Source organism: Pleurodeles waltl, chromosome 1_2 (assembly GCF_031143425.1).
Source record: "Pleurodeles waltl isolate 20211129_DDA chromosome 1_2, aPleWal1.hap1.20221129, whole genome shotgun sequence".
In the NCBI taxonomy this organism is placed as follows: Eukaryota; Metazoa; Chordata; class Amphibia; order Caudata; family Salamandridae; genus Pleurodeles; species Pleurodeles waltl.
The window spans coordinates 653485076-653509589 of NC_090437.1; the positions used below are offsets into that span (position 1 = coordinate 653485076).

Sequence of the window (24514 nt, forward strand, 5' to 3'; positions counted from 1 at the left end):
AAAAGTAATAATGTGACAGGGTGAAATATACAATGTGGGGTCAGGGAGAGGGTGTAAAGGATGTTACCCGTATGTGATCTTAGTGTCATGAAGAATATCATAACTTTTCACTTCTGGATATTTCCTTTTTTCTTGTGTATGCTAATCAATCAATCAATCAAAAGCGAATAGTTATGCTTAATAGAATGCACATTTAGTTGTCTATTTTGTTATGCATGTTCCCTAACGTGATAATCAAGTTTGCTCAAATATATTTGCAGTATTTAATCTAAAACGCTGGCTAATATGTTTTACATTATTTGTTATTGATTTCCGGCGAGTTTCTTGAAGGTTGATAACTTCATGTAAAGTTGATTGTTATTATTAAAAAGAACAAAGTCTTACAGAAAGGAAATTTGAAAAGAGCATCAGGCCACTCTCTGCTAGTCTGAGACTTTCAACAGCAGTAAAACAATGTTGTAAAAGTTGAGGACAAGGAGCAAAGGATTAGCAAGGACCTACAGACCAGTAAACAATGGGACAGGCAGGGCAGAATCGTTCATTCTAATTGGAGACTACTGGAAAGGGAGCCATTCAGCTTTCTCTTGCAGAGCTTATCAGCTTAGCACAGTGGTTCACAACCTTTTGACTTCTGTGGCCCCCCACTTTATCATTAGTGGAACCTGGGGACTCCCACTGAATCGATATTGGAATCCGGGGATCCTCCACTGGCTCAATACTGTAAGCCAGGGACCCCAGCCTAAACATTGTTGATGATTTGAAACGCAAAGCAAAACCCAAAAAATACAGAAAAAAACATTCAGAAAACATATACACAAATGGTAACACATTTTATTTATTTGCAAACAAGTATGAATAAAACAATAAAAAACTTAGGCCCTCATTACAACTTTGGCGGTCTTTGTCAAGCGGGGGCCAGTATACCGCCAGTGCTGGCGGTATATCTGGCTCCCTATTTCGACTTTTACGCTGGACCAGCGGACGGTAACAGTGTTACCATCCGCTGGACCAGCGGAAGATGCGCATCAACATTGCAGCCGGCTCGTAATAGTTCCGGCGGCAATGCTGATGTGCAGCGGGTGCAGTAGCACCAGTCACGCATTTCACTGCCCGAAATCCGGGTAGTGAAATGTGCGATGCGGCTGTGCCTGGGGGCCCCTGCACTGCCCATGCCAAGTGCATGTGCAGTGCAGGGCCCCCAGGGGCACCCTGAGTCCCCCTTACTGCCAGCCTTTCCATGGCGGTGTTTACTGCCATGGCCAGGATGGCGGTCGGGGACTCATAATCCCCAGGGCAGCGGTGCTTGTGGCGGTATATTGGAGGTGCCAGCAGTATGGCCGTGGCTATTGCGCCACGGTCATAATAGCTGGCAGATCACTGCCAGCCTGTTGGCGGTGTTACCGCCAACTTACCGCCGGCCGCCAGGGTCGTAATGAGGCCCTTATTTTTGTGGGAAGATTGGAGCTTTACTAAATTCAATTGAACACATTGTCCATACTATATTCTGTTTCTTGCACCTGCACTGCTCACACAAATCAATTTGAGGATACTAATGTAATTTTTAGCCTCCAGTTTCAAATTCCTCGACATTTATAGTACAATTTAAAATTTTCAATCATACATTTAGCCAACTGTTAATATTATTTAATTTTCTAAGCAGTGGCAGACTCTCTGAGGAGGCTTTGTGGTCCCCAGGTTGGGAACCACTGGCTTAGCGCATCTGGCTTGATACAACAAGAACAACAGGCTCTGCTAACATACTGAACATTGCCTAATGTGTTTCAGAATTAGCTTAGTACTAGGCCTGCGTGAAGTAAGCGGAGTCCGGCCCTGTGGAATCCTGCAGAGTTGAGAAAAAAAAAAAAGTGGAATTCCACGGAGGTGGAGTTCTTTGACCCCTGGAGTCATCCTGAATGTGCCCATCTCTGAATAGCTAAGCAGGGTCAGGCCTGGCTTTGCGCTTCCAAGATCAGGTGCATTCAGGAGGGCTGTAGACAGTGAAAGCTGCCATTTCAGGCCTCTTGTGCATTGGCCTGCCCCATGTGCAGTGCACATGAGACAGACTGGTGCACAAGAGGCCTGAAATGGCAGCTTTCACTGCCTACGACTGCCTAAATTCAGGCCAGGGCTGGAGGCAGTGAAAGCTGCCGTTTCAGTTCTTGTTTGTGCACCAGTGTGCACAACCAACAATAAAAGACTCGGAGATGAGGGCTTACCTGGGTCTTCCCGGGGGTCCTCCTCTCCTCGTCGTCCATCTCGAAAGGGACCTGGCCCCCAGTGGGTATTTTGGTTGTACCACCTGAGAGTACAACTCCTGGTAGCTGTTCAAATCTCTCCCCCACTGCCGCTTAAGCTTTCGAATCTGCAGCTCTCTTCCTTTTGCAACATGTGCGTTCACTTCTGAACAGACTAGATAAAAAATGACCCAGTCAGTCTCTTTTCTTATACATCCTGCATTCCCTTTTGGGTGCAGTTCTCACTTGCACAGACAGTTACTACTTTCACAATCCTTCCAGCCATAGCCACTCATCCGGACTTCTACTTGCACACATCCCATGCATAAAGAAAGCCAAATCCAATGGGCAAGCCTTCTGCTGCATCACTCCTAAAGCGTAGAAAGACCTGCGTCTTTACAGAGGAGCCTCCTCCTCACTTACTGAATTCCACAAAAAGCTGAAGTTCTGGATTTTCAAGTAGCCCACTAGCCCCTTGGTTTGGCTAGACTCACGCTTGTCCAGCTGGGTTACAATGCTCTCCAGAAATCTGTCTAACATAACTGTATCACGCAGCCTAACTTCCACCAGGACAGGGACCCATAATCCCTGCATGTTAATATGTACCAAATTGTTGAACACGTATGCTGTTCTGAAATTATGCAGAAGATATGTTGATCCTCATGTTACCTATTTTTACCATGCTAGCAAATGCAAGCAATGATTTAGAGTAGGGTTGTTTAATGTAGACCCACATAACTTTGACAGTTTTGCGAGAACACCCCAATATCAGATGAGTTCCATTAGATTATTTTCATTGAAATATATCTCAAATGAATAGCCCAACAACCCGGCGTAGGTCTCGTCCTATCTTAGCTACCCCTGCTATTTCTGTATTTTTTAAACAGTGTATGTTGTCTATAATGCCTTTTCCAAAATGTTGTTTTTATGCTGTAGCCCAGGGAAGCACGCCTTGTAGATTGCTTATTATGTTTGTAGTGGTTTTAAAGGTGAAGGCATGTGGTGGTTTCTTTTGAAATAACAACGTTTAAGCCCTGCATCTTTTTTCATCCTAGGTTTATCTTTCAAGTCAAGTGTCAGCAAAGGAGAAAAGACGCTAGAATTTGTTCCTATTAATCTACATTTGCAAAGAATGCACGTGCACAGTCGGAAGTTGAAAGGTAATGGATAATCCGCAGTAGAACGACCTACATATGCCACACCATAATGCATGCAGCTGCTCCCTTGACGTTCTCTCACTGTGAAGGCATGTAATGAGAAACAAGAGGTTTCAAGGGATAACACGTTTTTCACCTCCTGCCCTAGGCATGATGGTCCTACGGCTATGGATGTATAAAGTGTTGTGAGAACACATTTCACGTGTTCTTCTTATGTGCTTACCGGCCACAGTGTGCTGCCATTTCTCAAGCTGCTCTTGGAAACAGAGTAAAAGGGCAATGTGTGTGTCTAGCAATGTAAAGAACAGCGAAAAATGATAGAAAAACTATAAGATTTCAGGAAAGGTTTAGCCGTTTTATAAAGGTGTTACATACCCTGATCAAGATAAGAAACCATAAAAGATTAAACAAAGGAAGGAATGAAAAGAAGATGCAGACTGTGGTGGTTGAGTTTGAGACTTATGGCCTCGTGTATGAAGGTTTTTAGCATTTCCAAACCTTTCCAAGCTATACATCACAGGGTTTGCAAACACCTTTTTCCTATGTACTAAACACATTTATAAATTCAGAAAAGTGTTTTTGAAAGGGGTGGCTCCTCCACTAGGGACAAGGAGCGTTGACACCCCCCGCCAGCAGCAGAAGGTGCAAAAGTTTTATAGAAACAACATAATAAACTCAGTTTATTATGTTGTTTCTGTTAAAGTGGGCGGGGCCTCTGGCATGACGTGGACGGAGGGGGAGTGCACACTCCTCCTCAGTGCGCAAGTATGTTTGGCCAGCTGTCTGGTGCCAGCCAAACACACATGTGCACAGGGCTCTCTCCAGCCCAGCAACATGGTTGCTGGGCTGGAGAGAGCCTGCACAGGCTCCCAGTCTTCCTGGGAGCGCCCTGGCTGGGCACTTCCAGACAATCCTGATGCTGCTTTGAGCAGTGTCAGGATTGGCCGCAGGGCAGACTGGGAGCCTGTGCCTGCAGCCTGAGGAGACGGAGCAGAGCGGACGGCGCGGCGTAGGAAAAAAGGTACGTTTTATTTTCATTATTATTAGATTATTTTTGTGCCCCACCCCTTTTCCCTCACGCCAGCCGCGACTGGTTTTGAGTCGCTAAGTGTGTTTTTAAAAATGGGTACTGATTTCAAAGTTATTGATAGCATGAACATGTACAAATAAAAAAGATTGTCAATGTAATGTAAACCGGAATATCAAAAATAACCATTGTATATATGCTGAATCAATACTTAGGCATTTGAAACATGTATGGAAGTTGGTGCACGTAGGAGTGCTTGTGTGCTCATATTATAGTAATTACGATAAGTTCCTGGGGGAAGCAGCGTGTGATTTCCCCCGACTGCAAGGAGCGCAGTATTGTGAGTCTCGGACTACTCAGGTCTGATTACAGTATGCAGTATACAAGTAGGGGCAATCAACTGCTTGGGGAGCAGCCCAGTGATATAGGGGTTGCTCAGGTTCATCATAGGCAAGTAACCATATCTCCCAAAGTATTGTGGTAATGCAGGCTAGCAGTGTTAATGTGGAGGAAGTCATCTTTGACCACATGCTGTTTCGAAAAAGGCGGTAATGGCCCCCAACCATGTTACATCAGTGAGCCAATTACGGATGATGTGTGTTACGACTGAACATATTGTTTAAAAATAAAGACATGTGTCCCAACCGTCTCAGTGTCCAGGAAATCAAAAGTGCATGTGCTTTCTTCATGGAACATACGGAGACTTGCACACCAGCCGCCTACAGCACCAGAAAAGAGGGGACCGGCCTGCAGCAGAAGACTGACTCAAGCAAAAAGAATGTTTAGGTATTGCTTCACTTATCTGACTGCCTGTGTGTCATGTTAAATTGTTTGTTAGACCGAGCCATGTGCACAACTGACTTTCATGTTATAGCGCCCGGATGGCGCAGCCGACCCCGGTGGTCAGTCATGTCGCTAATGTAACACTTTGAATACAGCCATGCCCTGCCATTAAGTGCCTGAGAGTGAGAACTCGGCTGATATTTAATGTAATTAAAAGTGAAACACTTCTGTGACTGTCAGTGCTACACTTCTTGCTAGCGAGAAAGTGTCACTCATAGTTGTTGAAATGCCATTCATAATTACACTGAAATTTTGAAAATGTCGCACACAGCAATCTGAAACTTAGGCGGCTATGAGAAAGGGAAAAACAAACTCACCATCTATAAAAAAAACAATTCAAAGGTTTTGTTAGCATGAGCATGTGCAACTAAAAGACAATATCAATTTAATGTAAGCTGGAATATTATAAATAGACATTGAATATATGCTGAATCAATACATAGGCATTTGAAATATATATGCAAATTGGTGCACGCTGGAACGCTTGTGTGCTTCTAATATAGTAATCACGATAAGTTCCCAGGGTTTATGCGTGTGATGTCCCCGACTGCAAGAAGCGCAATATGTTAATGCTGGGACCGCTCGCATCCAATTTAAGTAAGCAGTACACAAGTAGGGGCAATCCACTGCATAGGGAGTAGCACAGGGGTTGCTCAGCATAGACAAATAACACACATAGACAAATAAGCGGTGTTCCAAAGTGTTGGGGTAATCATGGAGAAAGTCATCTTTGACCACACACAGTTTCAAAAAAGCAGGTAATGGCCCCCAACAATGTCGCGTCAGTAAGCTAATTGCGGGCGATGCATGTCACCACTAAACACGTTGTTTAAAAATAAAGGGATGTGTCCCAACAGTATCATGGTCCAGCAGATCAAAAGTGCAGGTGTTTTTTTTTACGGGAGATACAGTGACTTGCACACCAGCTGCCTGTGCTTCAGTAAGGAAGGGACTGGCCTGCAGCAGAAGACTGACTCTAGTAAAAAGAATGTTTTGGTGTTGCCTCCCTTCCACTTGAATATGGTGTTGAACAATGCCCAGGTTGCTTTGCACCCACAGCCCTAGTGTGAGTTGTGGCACGCAGGTCGGAGTGGTGACAGCGTGATGCAGCTAACCCTAGTGTGAGTCATGGCGCACACAGCGGAGTGGTGACAGTGCATCGCCGCTGAGGAACTGCCATGTCCTAATGCTGGCAGCCTCAAGGAGTACACTCCTCACAGAAACAGCAGAACCCAACACTCTATCCTGGGGAAGTAGGTCGTCATCCCATGTAAAGTAACGAATCAATTTTGAAAAAAGAAGTTCTGAAACCAAAGTGGATGAACACAGTACTTGGACCTTGGGACACTTATAAGAGCAAACACACACGGAACAAACATTGGTCAATGCAGGAAAATGTGCTACAGCCAATAGAAACTGAGGAAATGTAAGTGGCAAGCACAGGAACCAATGAAAGCAAGAAAAGCAAGGGGACAGGATGTTAGCCCCTTTTAAGATTTATGTTAACTAAAATACATTTCACAGGCACAGCGCAAGCGCTGTGCAGGCAAAACCTAAAAAAAAGTTTGTGGAGTAGGCAGTGGTCCATTGGATCACTGCTAACTCTCAAACAAAAAAACAAAAAAAGTAAACTTTTCTTTCATACACACTCCCATTTAATTAAATGAAAATGAGCTGCATTTACAAAAAAACAGTATGATATATTTAAAAGCAGTCATGGACATGATGGCCTGCTGACCCTAGCAGGCCACCTGTGATAGTCTCCATTCTATGAAAGTCACAATTTGCCACCAAGTCCTATTCCTTATTTGCTGACCTGACCTATTTATATGTAAATAGATTGGCAAAATAATTGAGTGGCCGTAAAAAATCAGTATGCATATTAAAACCACTTTTTGTGACCATATCAACAGTACATGAGGCCCTTAGTGTACCTGAGGTTTTCATCATCTTATGGCATGGGTTTCGGTAAGGTTTTTTCCTGTAGTTGTGGCTAATGTGTTTATGGATAGCCAGAAAACACCTTTTGATTTGGGAGAAGGCCAAAGGATGTTTTGCACCTGATTTTGACATCATGCATAATGAAAGCGCACTTAGTTTTACCACTGTTGTGTTTGTAATCTGTTTTACCTTCAGCTATTAACTGGTTCCAAAATACAAGTAAAATATGTGAGAAATTGGCGAGAATGGGTCATAGAAACCTTTAACGTAACCTATTTTTAGGTATTGCTTACAGGACAGCACAAGCTGTCTGTTAGCAAAAAAGACTTAGGTCTGCTTACAGTGGGCTTACCGTTGGTTAGCTTTATTGTCACTCATTCGTTTTTTGTATTCATCAGGTTATGTGGGCTGTCCATCCTCTTCTTTCGTTTGTCCCTCCCCTGGAGCATGGATGGATTACTTGTGTCCTTCTACTGCTTCCTTGTAAAGCACCACTAATTGTCTCTTTAGTTTAGCACGCCATGGGAATGCATGCATTTTGTTGCTATTTCTCTTGTGAACTTCTCTTCCCTCCTCCTCCATGCTCAGTGTTGCTCTCTCTTGACCATGTCCTTCTCTTTTACCTGCCTCTGTGTTGTGCTTGTCGTTGTATGCCCCTCCCCTGCTTTGCCTTCTCAACTGTCTGCTTCCTTCCAACAACTTCATGTTCCTCTCTCTAGCCCACATGCTTTCTCTTCATCAATGCTCCATATTCCTCTCTTTCACCTATGTTGCTTCCTCCACCTTCTCTGTTGCTTCCCCCATCGAGCCACTGTGTTGCTTACACCACCATGTTCCTACTCGCCATATTGTCTTGTTCCCCACCCACGTCCTCAGTGTTGCTTCTCCCCACCCTCACCCTTCATGTTTGTTCCCCCAATCCGTGCCTCAAAAAACAAAAGAAGAAAATAATGCTTTTGCACTATTTTTTATATTTTCCAAATTTGTTCTGTAAATAAAAAGGGGAAAAAAATCAGGTGCATTGTTTTGTAGGCATGTGCATGCAGGTCAATTGCACCTACAAAATGAGGTAAACGGACGCATCTTAGCACAATTTTCTTTTTTTGCTTACTCTTTAGCCATGCAGCACAGCATCTGGGCATGTGTGGCATTGCTAAATAGTACTGACAAAGCCAATAGTTCCCAGAGGTGAGACCTGTTGGCTTTGACATTGTTTAGTTTTCAATTTTTGCCTCACAAATGCTAAACTGAATGCAAAGATCAGAAATAATCAAACACCACTGAGAAATGCTTGAAAGATTGTGAGCAGTGATTTAGGCAAAAAGTCATAATGACCATCATTATGACTATGCAAGCTAGTTATCCCTTGCTTCATTATATGAACATGATGCAAATCCCAACATGCTGATGATATCCATATGATAATGGAGTTAAACAAATTGAAATGACTTTGCAGGGGAAATAAATAGTGAAAATGATAAAATGTTGATCGGGTCCGAGAAATAGTTTAGAGAAGAAGTTTAGATTCCAAACAGAATCAATGCAATTGCTTCACAAGAAGGAGTGAAAATTATGTAGCTGGATGGCAGACATTGAAATGCAGGACAGGAGAAATATTGGTCTGCAGCTTTCCGGATGAGCTCAACTAAGCCAGCTGGGAGAAAATAAGGAGTCTGCTTTACATAAGATGGGAAATGGCCAGTTCATGAAGTTGCTTTGCAGAAGCATGCAGCTAACCTTTATAATTCCTGGGGAGGGAGGTGCTTTGGAATGCCACTTGACTGCACTTCAAGGAATAAGACTGCTGAAAGAGAAGAACACCTCATCAATCCTTTGTCCATTGGTGCTGCACCCCTTGCCAATCTTTTGCCCATTGGTGCTATTTGATTGTGCGATGCACTGTCACAGGATTGTTTTAAAATATGAAGCTCTAATTCTGGCTTTTGAGATGACTTTAGCTGTTTTACCAGACTATTGTTTTTCCAAACAATTCATGCGTAATATTCATATACAGAGGAGCTTTTGGTGAGCTTCATCAATTAGTGTGTTAAATAGTCACTGTGGGTGCCTAGTTAGATGGTTATTTATTTTCCATCCCCTTTTTATAGTTGATGTTCTAATTTGTTTATGTCCCTTGTTCCACAGCCTTTTTAAGTGTGATCTTCTGATGGCAGAGACTCAGGGGCGTAGGTCCAGTTGTAATTAAGGGGCCTAATTAAAAGATAGCTGCTTCTCTTGAGAGAAGTTGTCTTAGTGAATGAAATGACCTTTTAGTGCAGTGATGTTAGAATCCAGATCAGGCTGACCTGTAGGGCAGTCTGGCAGTGACAGACATCAGGTCTAACAGTTCAACGTGGTCAGTTTTTTGGGGCTCCTCCACTGTGGTGGAGGAGCGTCACCTCCCCCCCCCCTCCCCTCATCCCCCCACCACCAGCAACAACAGCTGTAAAGCCTTTGACAAGGAAAGGATAATAAACTAGGTTTATTATCCTTTCCTTGTTAAAGGGGCGGGGCATGTGGGATGACAAACACTGAGGGGAGTGCACTGTGCACTCCCCTCTCTGCGCGTGTATGTTTGGCCAAATACACATACGCAGTGTGCTCTCTGCAGCCTGGCACTGTGTTGCCGGGTTGGAAAGAGCAGGCACTGGCTCCCAGTCTGCCTGGGAGGATTGGCTGTGAGCGCCAGCCAGGGTACAAACGCTGCTCTGAGCAGCGTCAGGTTTGGCCGCAGGGCAGGCTGGGAGCCTGTGCCTGCCTGGCCTGGTGCAGAGATGATGGAGAATTGGAGGCGCAGAGGTAAGTTTATTTTTTATATGTTAGTAATGTCCTCCCTGCCCCCCGTGTGTCACCCCACCCCCGTAACCCCTGCGAGCTTTGACTGCCACAAACATTGCCTGTAGGAAGCATAAATGCATGCAGTCTCACATACCTAGTAAAACATCTATACAGTGTGTTTTTACAAGTTGAACATTGACGTGATTTCTATTGTGAAACACCTTTTTAGCTATATGGATCACTTTTATTTGGCGTTCAAGTGTATTTTCTGATTCAGTCCGACCTGGTTAGATGGCAAGGGAAATCATTACATGATACTTTTTCTAACAAAGGAGTCTGTGCCACCTCCTCATGTATGTAGATCCTGTACCAAGCTTAGGATACTGCAGACAGTCATGGTCTGTCATCAGCCTGCACACAGAAGAATAACGAGCGAATAAGCAAAATCTCTTTGGTTCACATAAACATGTGAATTTATTTTAGACACAGAAAAAGAGGAAACCTGTTGGCCAATTCAGTACAAAAAGGATGACACTGCTGAGAAGTTCAGGAGTGCAGAGCATACTATTTAGATGTATGTTTCTATCCCTGGTTTACCCAAACCCAGAACGGGATACGGTAATACTAGTACACAAATACTCTGGATACGGGAGTGTGGCATATTCACTTTCCCTTTGTTTCTCCATTTTGCTATTTTGTTCCTCTCTTTCTTCTCTTTGTCTTCTTTCTATTACTTGTTTTTCTTTCTTTCACCCCTATATTCTTTCTTGTTTTCTTCATCTGAAGGACCGGAGCAATTTCAATAAAAATACTGTACCATTGGGGCAATAACATGGTACATAAGGTCACGTACTGTTTTAGTAGGAAAGTGTGGAATTTTGTGAATATGCTACGAAGTAACTAGTAATCAAGACACAAAACCCAGACAATAACAGATTTATCCTACATATATACCTGAAGTGGGATAGGTGGAGTCAGAGGAGTAAGTTATAAGACTTTATTGAATAAGTTGTGGCGCTCTTTTAGATTTAAACATTGCTGCTTCAGAGACATTTTAAAGTTAGGTGGGAGGAGGAAGAATACAAGGTGACTAGAACTCTGTTTTAGTATAGTTGCCCGAGCCCATGTAAGGACTAGAACCTTAAAGTTGCACAGAGAGGTTTAGGAATACTTATAAAGTTTAGGTATGTAGAGTATAGTAGTGTGGAGACACATAATGGGTTAGCATTACAGATGGGTAGTTAAGGAATGGACTGTTTATAGCTTGAAGAACAAGGATCAGTAGTCTGTAGGCACCTTTACCCACTCAACCAGAAGTGAAAGTGATAAGTTCTCACAGGAATTAAGCCTTCTCTTAAACAACACTAAGGACTATGTCAAAGAAGGAACAGTTATTCGAGCCGACTTGTAATCTGGAAGCACACATAAGCAAAGTGCGATATCTCAACGCCGACGGTCAAGGGTTTTTTATTAGCAATTGAGCATTAATGCTGCTCACCCAACTTTTCGTGTTTTTGTTATAGATTTTAATATTCTAACGCCAAATAGAGTATATCTGACAGAAACCAAAACTCTGATAATGCTGCACGTACATAGTTTTCTCGTGTGAAGAGCGCAAAGGACATTGCGAGAGATACAGGAAAAATAACTTCTAGACCCTGAGCTAGTGGATTAAGAACCCTCTCTTAGCATTTCCAAGCACGACAGTGAGACTAAATGCGCCGGCAGCGAGGAAGCCCAACAGGGAAATGAACACTGGATCTGTTAATACCTTGGTCCGTAAATATGATGCACCGTATAGATGATTGAGAAGGTAAAATAAACATGGATGGTGGGAGGGACAAGTGTCTAATTCAGTAACTGCATCCTGAGGTTATCTTCATTAAACTGACCCTTGAACAGGTCCTGTCTGAAGTTGATGTAGGGGACAAACTAAAAGGTACACACACATGTTGTTATTTGTTGTATTTCTGTAGATGTCAGTAGTATAACAGTCTTCGTGTGAGGGTGGTGCCTTTAAGAGTAGTACACATAGTTTTGCCTAAGTTTGTTGGGATTTGTAATGCAGTTGATATCACCGCTACATCATCAAGTCACTTCAGTGTAAACTAAAAAGTTTCCTTACCTCATGAAAGTCATTAATTTAACAAGCACTGGCAATGCCTATAGGTTTGGTTTCTATTTTTAGTTACTGTATAAGCCAGACCCATTAGGCGTATTAATGCTTGCCTGACCAGCCTGGAGTTCTTGGAGGGCTGTGGTCAGCAGGAGAGGAGAGGCGGGTAGCCCACTCAGTTGGTGAGATGGCCCTTGGAGGAGTTTATGTAGGAGAACCAGGAGACCTTGGTGCCCTTGGTTGCTGACCATTACGAGATAGAAGTACAAGAGCAGACTACAGCATGTGTCTCTGCAGTGAGATATGCCAGGGGCTGCATGCCGAAAAGAATCAGGATCAAACTCTCTTCAATGCAGGGAATCGTGCCAATTACAACTGCAGCTTCTGGTAGCCTGATGAGTGACTTAGGAGGAATTACCCAAAAGCTTAAACAGGAACAAAATATGTAGCCAGCCATCTGGCAAAGTATGAGCAAGCAGTGCTCCCAGGCCACATGACTAAGCCACTCATCCAGGGTCACCAAACATAGAAGCTCCCAAAAGGGATCAAAAGCTCAGCATGCAAGAGCAAATGCTTGGGTGACCTGAACACTAGTGCAAGACAGTTGACCAGCAGCTGAGATTAAGCTTTAGATGTACTTGTAGTTGCACAGTGTGACCCAAATATTGTGGTACTGATGCAGCTGATGCACTAAGGAGAGTGGGTGCTGAAGCAAGTGCAGCAAAATGCCAAGAGTGGCTGAAAGAAGGTGAAGTGTGCAGTCAGTGGTGGATCAAACATAAAGTGTAGCTGGGCCATCACCTTTAGTGCTTAAACAGGAGTAGGTGGTACATATGTATCTTAGATGTGGGTATTGCCCTCAGAATGAAATGTAATCCCATTAGATTGTGAAAGAAATTCCATCATATAAGATGGATGTCTGCCAGTATCACGACTTAGTAGCCAGTTTAGAGAAGAGGATTCACTTCACAGACCAATGCACCATCATGTAAGAAGAGGAAAGGCTGCAAAGAGGCTTTTGAAACCATATTGAATTGTGAGGCGAATCCCTTCACCTAAGATAGACAACAAGTCAGTTAGCATTATGTTCTTTTTATATCCATCTCTAGCAGTTCACTCAGTTATGTGTTCTGTAGAGATCTCATGAAAAGCTTCAATTGCGGAGGTGAGGTAGAATGCCACTGAGGCACTCTGTGCAGTCTGCTGCTAGCTCAAGTTTCACTGTGCTCTCCTAAGATGGACCCCTGTTTTGTGAATCACTAAAATGTCTAACAGTTAATTGCTCTAGAGGACATATCCAAATGTGAATGCAGTGAAGCAATGCTGAACCGCAATGTCCCAAAAGTGGCCAATGGCTGAAGAGGCAGACACAAAGCCCTTTTCTGTGTAATGTGTAGATATGAGTTGTGGGTGACAGCAGGCTGATATAGGTGTAACACATTTCTTGGCCTAAACAGCTATGTAAGTACTTTTTCTAAAGCTGCTGCTGTGTTCAGGCTAATCCTTGAAAACCCTGCAAGCAGGAAAGCCCACCAAGCAGGGTACCACCTCAATTTGTACGAGAAGTGCACTCGTACCACAAAACATGCATGTGTACGACACAGAAAACAAAAAATCACAATTCTTATTTCAGTTTCTGGAACATTTTGCAAAATAGCAACATGGGTATGAGGTGAGTGCAACTACCCGCTTGCCTTTCTCCCGCAAATGAAAGGGGTAGGGTTTATAAATACTACGTTTGAAGATATAAAATAGACCCATTCCCTTCCACTCTCACAGATCAACAGAATGCAGCCCAGACCTTTCTGCATTACACATTACCAAGTTTCATCACAGGCTTTCATTGTACATCAAAAAGACACTTCTATTAGGAGATAACATTATTTAGGGGATGGATTCTGGACTAGCCAGCATATATGAGCAAACTCATAAAACCCTTTCGCTGGTAGTCCCCTCTCCCCCAACCCCACCACTGGTTCTAAGCCTTTGTTTGGCTATTTGGGCAGTTTGTGCTTAGGCCTCCATAACGTTTTGTCCACATAAGCTATCCATGCCCAACTTGTGTCCTTTTTTTTCCAACATCGTGGGGATTCTAACGGTACCCAGGGATTGTGGATCCCCCTGGAGGTGACTGAGAAATTAGTTTAGGAAGATAGCCCATTTTTCCTATTTTATGTGCTTTCAACCTCCTTCCAGTGTTTGGTAGAAATGGGTGTGAAACCCATGGTGGATCCCGGAAAGTTATACATTTCTGAAAACTAGGTAAAATTTTGAATCCAGCAAGAGGTCAATTGAAAATAAGTATGAAAAAAATGCCATTTTTGACGACATTTTCATTTGTAGCTTCCCAACATAATTGACAGTTTACAAAAGTAATTTACCATTACATCTGCTAGACCCTTCTGCTTGCCAAGATATGTAGGGTTTTTCAATCAAAGTACCCAGAGCCAATAACTGAGCCTCCCCTTGCAATGGTTATTCCGTGTGTGCCGGTCATAGAGCAATTCATATGGTAGGTATCAGGGAAACCTATGCATTTCCGAAATGGACACAAGATATGGAGTTTAGAAGCAGTGGTTATTTGCACATCTCTGAATTTGGAGGTACCAATACTAGCATGTGAATTAGAGGGCATTTATTAAAATGTCTTCTTCCTTACACACTGTTATACATTTGGAAGGCACAAACGCAGACAAATACAATTGGTTACAGCACCACTTCTGCTATTCGTTGTTCAACTAAGTCTCCTGATAAACATGGTACACACACTTGTATGGGTAAGCGTAGTCCCCACGATAAGAAAGGGTCCAAAATGCAACATGGACAAAACACATTTTTCCACTGAAAACTCACCCTTTTTTTGCAATGTGCTTCTCTGTAGATTTTGGAGCATAGATCAGCCAGCACCTAGGAACACCTAACAAACCTGTAAAGTTTTGAAAACTAGGTACCTACTGGAATCCAGGATTGGGGACTTCCATGGCTCTCAGCAGGGTGTGTTACCAAGAATTCCTTGCAATCCACAAACTTTGACTAAAATAACACATTTTCCTCACATATCTGTGATTGAAAATTCTGGAATCTGCAGGGAGCCACAAACTTCCTTCCAACCAACATTGCCCTGAGTCTTCTGATAAGAATGGTATCTCACTTGTATGGGTAGGCCTAGTGCCCGTGACAGGAAACAGCCCATGGAAACATGGACCCATCACATTTTTTCACTAAAATAAATTAACCTTTTTTGCAGTGTGCCTATCTTGTATTATGGGCCCTAGCTTAGCCAGAAGCCAGGGAAACCTAGCAAGCCTGTACATTTTTTTAAACTAGACACCTAGGGAAATTAAGGGAATCCAATATGGGGAGGCTTACTTGTCTCTCACCATGTTGTGTTACTCAAAATCCCTTGCAAACCTCAAACTTTGACACATTTTCCTCACATTTCTCTGATGGAAAATTCTGAAATCTTCATGGGGCCACAAACTTCTTCCACCCAGTATTCCCCCAAGTCCTCTCATAGAAATGGTACCTCACTTGTGTGGGTAGGCCTAGTGCCCACAACAGGAAAGGGCCTAAAATGCAACATGGGTACATCATATTTTTCCACTGAGAACTGACGCCTTTTTTGTGATGTTCATAGCTGTGGATTTTGGGCTCTAGCTCAGCTGGCACCTAGAGAAATTTAGCAAACCTGTACATTTTTTAAAACTAGATATCAATGGGAATCCAGGATAGGGTGACCTGTATGGCTCTCTCCAAGTTGTATTACCCCAAATCCGTGGCAAAGCTCAAACGTAGACTGAAAAAACACATTTTCCTCACATTTTTGTGATGGAAAGCTCTGGAATCTATAGGGAGCCACAAACGTCCTTCTACCCAGCATTTCCACAAGTCTTCTGATACAAATGGTACCTCTAATGTGTGGGTAAGGAAACCTAGCAAAACATTACTTTTTTTGAAACTAGACACATAGGGGAACCCAGGATGGGGTGATGTGCGTGACTCTCACCAGGTTGTGTTACCCAGAATCCCTGGTAAACCTCAAACTTTGACTAAAAAAACAAATTTCGTTGACATTTCTGTGATGGAAAGTTGCTGGAGTCTGTGGGCAGCCACAAACTTTATTCCACCCAGCATTCCCCTAAGTCTTCTAATAAAAATGTTACCTCACTTGTGTGGGCGGGCTTAGTGCCCGTGACAGGAAATGGCGCAAAACGCAACATGGACGCATCACATTTTTCCACTAAAAACAGACCCTTTGCTTGCAAGGTGCCTGGCTGTGGATTTTAGGTCCTAGCTCAGCCAGAACCCCGGGAAACCTAGCAAACCTGTACATTTTTTAAAACTAGACACCCAGGAGAATCCAGGATGGTCTGACTTGTGTGGCTCACCAGATTGTGTTAAACAGAATCCCTTGCAAACCTCAAATTTTCACACAAAAACACATTTTCCTCATATTTCTGTGATGGAAAGTTCTGAAATCGACAGGGAGCCACAACCTTTATTCCACCCAGCATTCCCCTAAGTCTTCCAATAAAAATGTTACCTCAGTTGTGTCCAGAAATACACTGTTCATGAACAACTAAAAAGAAATTTATTGGCAAAAAGTTTTCAGTATTATCCCTACACCCTGCAACACCATTAAACACAGGCAACACAGGCTGCAACATTGTTTGGGGCAACCCAAAGTTCAACACTTCCAGTGGGATGACTTTCAGCCCCAGGTTGCAATCCAGATTCCTCTTGTTGCACTATCAGCATATCAGTGTCCTCATTTAATAGAGGTACTTCCTCCCCACTGAAAGTGACTTTATCACCAGATGATTCCTCTCGGACAGAAAATCCACTGCCTTTATCTTGGACTTCCTCTTTTGCCTCAGATGCAGAGTCAGTCTCAGAGCCATGGTCAGAGGGAGATTCAGAAAGCGGACCTACAACCTACTGAGCGGTAATCCTACGGCTAGCTATAATTCTTACTAATAAAAGACACACTACAAATTAGTCAATTATAGCCAACCCTCTGTAAAATAAGTACCAAACAAAGTGTGGCTCTATGAAACAGAAAGTAAAACTACTTTTATATAGTAATCAGGAAGGAAAAGTCAATCAGTACAAAGCACACAAAGACATATGACCTAAAAAACGATACCACTCACTTGTCAGAGCCAGCTGAGAATCACCTGCACCTAATCTTCACAGACACAGCAAGCACCAGTGATATCCCACCAGAAAGGAAAAGGCAAAATAAAATTACATAGAAGACAACACAACACACATCTTGCACAAATCCAAAGAGAATTTGACACACAATAAAACATAAGCTAAATATGCTGCAATTATTACACCATTAAAAAACATGCATCATGCAGGGCAATAATACTCACTTGAAGTAAATGGTACAAAATACACTTTTTTTTAAAACCAAAAACATGCAACTACACAAACTCCAGATCTACCAATGCTGAAACCGCAAGCAGGAGCCACCACAGAGGAAATCCAAAATTTTGCACTAGAATTAGAAGAGAACTAAAACATTATGATCACAAATGCACATGATGGCAAACAGTTAACTTTATAAAGCACTATGAAGTCTGATCTTGGGGTCAGATCAGCATCAAACACCACTTCAAACACACCAACATCCAAAACGCCAGCCACACTCATCGCCAACCAGAAGCCACTCCACCCAGACCACCAGCAAAATCCCCAGTTCAAACTGTTGTGTAGCCATTTTAGTTATAGCTCCATGCACATTATTTTAACATACAAGGCCTGCCGCTATGCACTTTAACCAAGATATATTTTATGCAGCTTTGCTTTATTATTGTTACAATAGCCACTTTTACGTTCTTGTTTTATTCCTCTCTATCTAACTGTTTTCGCCTAGGCCTGCACTCTGTTCTCAAATAAGACATTCATGCTTACCCTGTGCTTCTTCCAAGGCTGCAATAAGACAGGTTGCCGGTGCACTTGGGATAAGTTTCTGACATTCATAGAAAACACACATCCTTACGTAGGGACATTTTCTCAGAACATCAGCTGTTTTATTATAAAAACACTTCCCTGTCCCTTACACGTTAGAGATAGATTCCAGCCGGAGAACCACAACTGTATGCTGATTGCTGAATGCTTCGCTACAGCTGCTTTTGCAGACTTCAGGCCTTTGCTCAGGTATGCGGGATGATGTCATGCCAGGGGAACCTGAAGGGCAGAATTAGAGCTTAACACTCTGTGCTCTATTATAGCCTAGGTAGGAATTAGTCTATTGACTGTAGTGACAATATGGTAACGTTATTTCTACGCTTTCCTTTCCTTGTCACAATATTAATCCTGTCATGCTGTATTGTCCTGGTTATTGCAGCCCATGCTTTGCTATCTAAGATGCAGTCACTCCATTAAAACATTACTGAAACATATCCTGCCTCTGTTTGTCATTGTGCATATGAGACTAGTGTAACTGAGAGAAACGGATGAGAACTGAGTGACCACGGCTTCCCTGAGAAACCAGTTATGTCATGCCCTCGGCTGCCGAATCATCTCTGCCCTTGGGTAGAGATGAGATACTGCTAGTTAGCCGGAGCAGAACCCCGATTATAGCAACAGGTGTCACCTGTAGTGGGTCAGACTCAGTCTCCCACACCGCAGGTGATTCTGCTGCTCGAAATCCAGTAGTCTCATTAGAATAATGAGAGCCTACACGACAAAACAAGCCATCAGCCAAACACTAGTCCCCACACACTGCCAGCCAAATGGCAGTACACACCCAGCCAGCCAAACACCTGTACACACGGTCGATCAGCCAAACTCCAGTTCACATACACGCAGAAACTTATTCTCTGGTATCTAGTGGTTTTCTGCCCCACCCCACGCCCACACCTTGGGAGCATTTGGCCCAAAAAATATGGCCAGTCGTTCCCCAGTGGGGGCAGAAAACAGACAAAATGTGGTCCCCATTAATGAAGAGCATCCCTTGGTCAAGGGGTCACTCCCTTGTCTAGTGGCTTTCTGACCCTTTGGGGGTAGATCAACTTAAACCTATGGTGATCTGCCACCCAGGGGGGATGGGTGATGACTAAAATCAGTACCCCAATAATGGGGAGTGACCCTTGCCTAAGGGGCTGCTCCCTGACATGTAGATCAATTAATCTCTGGTGTCTAGTGTGGGAAAATCTGCCAAAAATATGGATCTGCCCCATGGGGTAGGCAGAAAACAGAAAATAATTACCCCCATTATTGGGGAGTGATCCTTGTTCAAGGGGCCGCTCCCCTACATGCACATAACATTATCCATGGCGTCTAGTGGCTATCTGCCTAAAAAGTCCTGGTGGGGGTTAGCCGGGGGGGTCAGCAATGGCCCAAATATATTCACATCATAAAGGGGAATGATCTGTGCCCTAGGGCTTGCTTCCGAAAACCAAATAAAATCTCTGGTGGATTGTGGGTGCATTCCTGCGGCTGTATATGCACTATATTTTGTTTGTTGCAAACCAGCCCCAATGATCATTACAGGGCAAACTCCTTCTCTTTTGCTTGAAAAATGCAGTATGAGACACTGCAGGTCACACTTACATACTTTTAGCAGAATTAGACCACTCACGCAACACCAAAAAAAATGTGAGCAAGAATAAATGATAATGTCTAGAATGTTGGTCAAATAATATTTCAATTGATTCATTTGTCATCAATGCTGTTTGTTTTGCAGATTCAGTGTGTGCACAAATGTTATCAAATAGTCTTTGGCCAGTAACATCTCAGCCAAAAGAAACCAATATTTTTATGCAACAGTCAGTGGTCCAAGGTTTGTTCCATGTTGTACGACTTGATCACTGTGACTTACTTTTAGTTATATGGCATTGATCATGAGGTCTTATTGTGTTTACTGTTTGCTCAGTGAGTCCAACACATGCTTTATAATATTTACTATTGGGCACCCAACTTGTTTATCACTGGATGGGGCTAATTGTGTGCACTCATTTGCTGTACATAGTATTATGCTTGTGCTATATTTCTGAACATGTGGCCTTATGTATGCCACAAATGTGGCGGTGTATCCTGCTTGTCAAACTGTTGGTTCACACACTCTGTTTAGAGTTCGGTGAACTGTATTGTGTCTGCCAGCAAAAGCCTTAGTCCAACAGCCTCATGGACATCAAGTACCTCAGGCCATCTGGCCTATTTAGGCTGGATAATCTGACACACTACTTTTTCTTGTTAGGTACCACCAGGAAACGTCTGGCAGTCCTGCACAGACAAACAAAAAAATCCCCCTAGATAGGCTGGTGGTTAGAGGTACCTAAACCAAAGGGAAGATATCTCTCGAGCCATCGGTCTTAGGTTTCTGTTGGCAGAGGCAGAATTGGCTCCACCGACAGACACATGACGGTACACCTGACTCTAAACAGAATTGGTAAATCAACATTTTGGCGGACAGGGTACTCTGCCACGTTTGTGGCAGAGTACTTTGTTTGCTGAACTCTAAATAGTGTCTTATACTAAATAACAGTGGTCGTAACACTGTGCATGCTATTCTCAAGGCTTGTTTGCACCTGCATCTGTCATATTGTCTTATGCATAATGACTAATACTAATACTAAAACTATGTTGTCCCAAGTCAACCCACTGATCACAAATGTATGTGCATTGCTTCAGTGACATTGGTCTAATTGCCTTTTGTGTACTTCCATAGTCAAATTACAGTATTTCACAAAGTATGTGAACATCGCACATTGGCATTCATTATGTATGGTATTGTGTACTGTGATATAGTTCATTTGTGACCTTAAGATGGATGCAGTGTGTCTTAAAGAAGACTATGAGCACCATTCCTGCTGCTGTATATGCACTATATTTTGTTAGTTGCAGCCAACCCAATCATCGTTATAGGGCAAACACATTTTCTTTTGTTTGGAAATGCAGTATGAGACACTGCAGGTCTCACCTATTTTAGCAAAATTAGACAGCATACACAACACAATGATGAAAGTGAGGAAGAATAAATTATAGTGTCTAGAATGTTGATCAAATAATATGTCAGTCGATTCAGTTATCATTAATGCTGTTTGTTTTGCAGATACCGTGTGTTCATAAATGTTATCAAATAGTCGTTAGACTGTAAAATCTCAGCCAAAAGAAATCAATATTTTCATGCAACATCAGTGGTATCTCATAGTGTAAGAGACTGTGGGGAATGTGGATATGTCTGGAAAATAGCTCTCTGCTTGAAAAGATGCAGGAAAACATGGGGAGATCAATAGTTCTCGTTTCACTATATTGCTGTGAATTTGGGAGGTTGATATACACAGTGACATGAGACATTTAAATATCTATCAGTGGGTGCCTGCAAGGCAGGTTGCCTTGTCTTACCATGGGACCCAGTCATGTTTCTGCAGTTCGGAGATGGATGTTTTCTAGAGTGATCATACCTCCTGGCCGTGTACAGTGGGCCATCGCTAGGAGCCCATGGGGGCCTTGTTGTGAACAGGGGGATCTGTGATCTTGGAGTAACTGTTTCTTTCCTACCTTGTCCGTTTCTGTATCAGTGTTCTGAACCCAGTTCCTTCTTTTGCAGGCAGCAATTACTCCTCTCTACTCTGTAGCTCAGGATCCTGAAGCTAGGATAACTTGCACTCTAAAGTCTTCAGCTATGGCTGACAATTCTCTATTTCCAAACCTCTCTTTACAATCGTATGCCTTCTCATAATGCAGAGCTCAAATACATTCGTCTCTGTATCACTACAGCAGATCTGTCCTTTACTAGTGCAGTTAACTCCTATCACTGAATGATCACAAGTAGGCTGCTATGATAGACACAAGTGATGAAGGATGACTACTGTATATGGAAGAGTGCCCAAACACATGACAACAAAAATAAAGATGAAAGCACCCACAATGTTATTAAATACATTTTTCAAATGAGTTAAATCAGCACAAGGTATACATTGTTTGACAAACATTTGCTAACATTGGGCTAACTTGCATATAATATGTAATTTAGTCATTTTTTTTGAATTTTTGTTTTAGCTTCTGTAGCAAGGTGGAAGTATTTTGTGGTATGACTGGGGAGCCTTACCATGTAATACTAGCACATTACCCAGTAGTGGACCTCTGGTTCACACTAGTAAACCTTAGCTCAGTCCTGCTAGTGTGGCAAAGATTGCTCAGGCTACATAGAGAAACATGTGTAAAGCATTTCACAATACCAACATAGATGATAAGTAAATTACACAACTCAAAGGAAATCCAAATCCAATTTAGAAAAATAAAGCTTATTGTTATATAAATGTAGACACCAAAATGAACATTTTAAGTTACACACAACCAGAAGAATTAATTTTAGAAGCTTTAGAAAACAGGGTATTTACACTGTTTAAATGGCTCCCATTGAAGTCAGTGGAGGAAACCGAAGTGTGCACTGACAGGGTGAGTTCCGGGGAACCCACCTGGACTCAAGGTTCTGTGGGGCCCTAAACCAAGAGTCAACAGTCAGTTTCTGATTACCTTGACCAGGAAGTGCGGGTGCAGAGGTGCTTTAGCTGTCCTTGGTGCTGAGGGGTTCGTGATGCCTGGTGCGTTTGCACCCCTTGGCAAATGGGTACTTTGAGGTGGACACACACTCTACCATTTTGATGTAGAGGTCTTTGGGGGCTAGAACCAGGAATCAACAGTTGGAATTTTGCCACCATGTCCTGTGGCTCTGGGTGCAGAGGTGGCTTCTAGCTGTCAATCACGGGTGGTGATCGCACCAAAGATGCTTTGCTACTTTTGTTACTGTCACTCTTTTCAGGATGCAGAACCGCAGAAGGGGTCGTGCTGACATCGGTCTGTATGCTGGGGGTCAGCTCTGGAGTCAGTGATGTCCGAGTGGATGTCAGTTTCCAGATTGGCGACAGACAAGCCTTGGCAGCTGCAAAGGTGGTCCGCTGGTACTTTGACAGCTGGAAGTTGTCCGGTGCGAGTGGAGGCTTGAAACTTGGCAGAGACGTCACTCCCACTCTTTGGATGCTGGGCACCGAGTTTCTTGAGGCTCACTCTCACAGAGTCTGTCAGGTCACAGTTCTTTGACTTCAGCAGTGTTAAGTCCTGCAGTTTAGAGGGGACTGGTACCATCAGTCAACTGAGTCTTTCTTGTTTTCTTGGTGTCTTCTGGTGTCCCTCTTCCTAGAACAAATAGGTTTTCACTTTGAGCACATCGGACATGCAGTTCCATAGGTAGTCTCCGTAGGTCACTTCAGTGTCCTCTCTTCGCGCTGCAGCAGGAGTACAGGTCTTGTAGTCCGTGACGACGTCTTCTTTGTGCCTCTTCTTCGCTGCAAGTAGGAACTAACCTTCTGGTGTCAGGGGAGCCCTGTAGAACCTGGTTTTAGGGGACATTAAGGTTGAGGAGGACAGTGGCCAGTAGGCCACTAGTCCCCATGCTAGTACACCCTTGTAGTGAACACTTCCTGTTGGAGTGGGTCACTTTCCTACCCATAATCCACTAAATCTAAGTGTTGTCAAGATGGAAGAACCCTTCCTTGGCTGTACAGACCTTTTAGCTCACCCTAAGGGTGTGACCATCCTTTTGGGGGGTACGCCTCCTACAAAGCTAATTTTCTCACCTGTCAGGTTGGACAGGGTGGGAAGGGCTTTGTCCTTCACGGCTGGAAAAGTAATTACACTTCACTTTTGTGCAGAAACCACACACTGCAGGCTCTAAGTGGAAAGAAACACAGGCTGTAACCGCTCAGCAGGCAGGCATGAGATAATGCAAGCCTCTAAGGAACCCCACTGCAGGTTTAGAAGAGGTACTTCACACTGCAGGAATGCTACCTGAGGAAATGTTAGTGGCTGGGGCTTTTTATAGCATTTTGCTCATCACCTTTGTGTTTCAAAGTGACACAACACACTGTTGGTACCAAGGGATCCTTCATCGGTCTCTGTCAGAGCCCTACTGCTGCTGGATGGCAGGTACTTGGCAGACAGACAGGCATAGATGAACTGGAAGCAGTGCGTTCTGTGCTCTCTGTTCCCACAGCCCTTCAATTTATGCTTTAGATGAACAGGAATATGTGTCTAGAGGCAAGTACTAGAGAGTAGATCAGGAACACAAGCCTGGGGGCTGGTGCTTTCATGCATTCCCAAAGCTAAGGCCTGAAAATGGGCAAAGGACACAAGCCAGAGGAAAGATGATGGAAAGCAGGCCACAAGTTTAGGTGTGTAGGAAAGTACAGAAATATAGGCCTGTGAGCATGTATAAGACACTTGTTTGGGAACATGTGCTGGAGTGTAGATATGTGTGAATGCTAACATCTGGGGAAAAAAAGATTGATTTAGAGAAACAAATAAGGTGAATATTTCTCTGTTAATTTGTGTTGGTCTGGCTGGACGTTTTAAGTGAGAGTAAGCTAAAATAACATCATTGCTTGCTTGCAAAATCAGGAGT

At 43.2% G+C, this 24514-nt stretch overlaps 1 protein-coding gene across 3 annotated transcripts in view; it reads left to right on the forward strand.

Moving 5' to 3' along the window:
• The window catches only part of INPP4B (inositol polyphosphate-4-phosphatase type II B), a 2522842-nt gene that overhangs the window by 1826030 nt on the left and 672298 nt on the right, over positions 1-24514 (forward strand). For all 3 annotated transcript variants that reach the window (XM_069242568.1, XM_069242569.1, XM_069242570.1), the window contains one exon: positions 3290-3394. In XM_069242568.1, coding sequence (XP_069098669.1) covers positions 3290-3394 — 105 coding nt within the window. The remainder of the gene's footprint in view (positions 1-3289; positions 3395-24514) is intronic.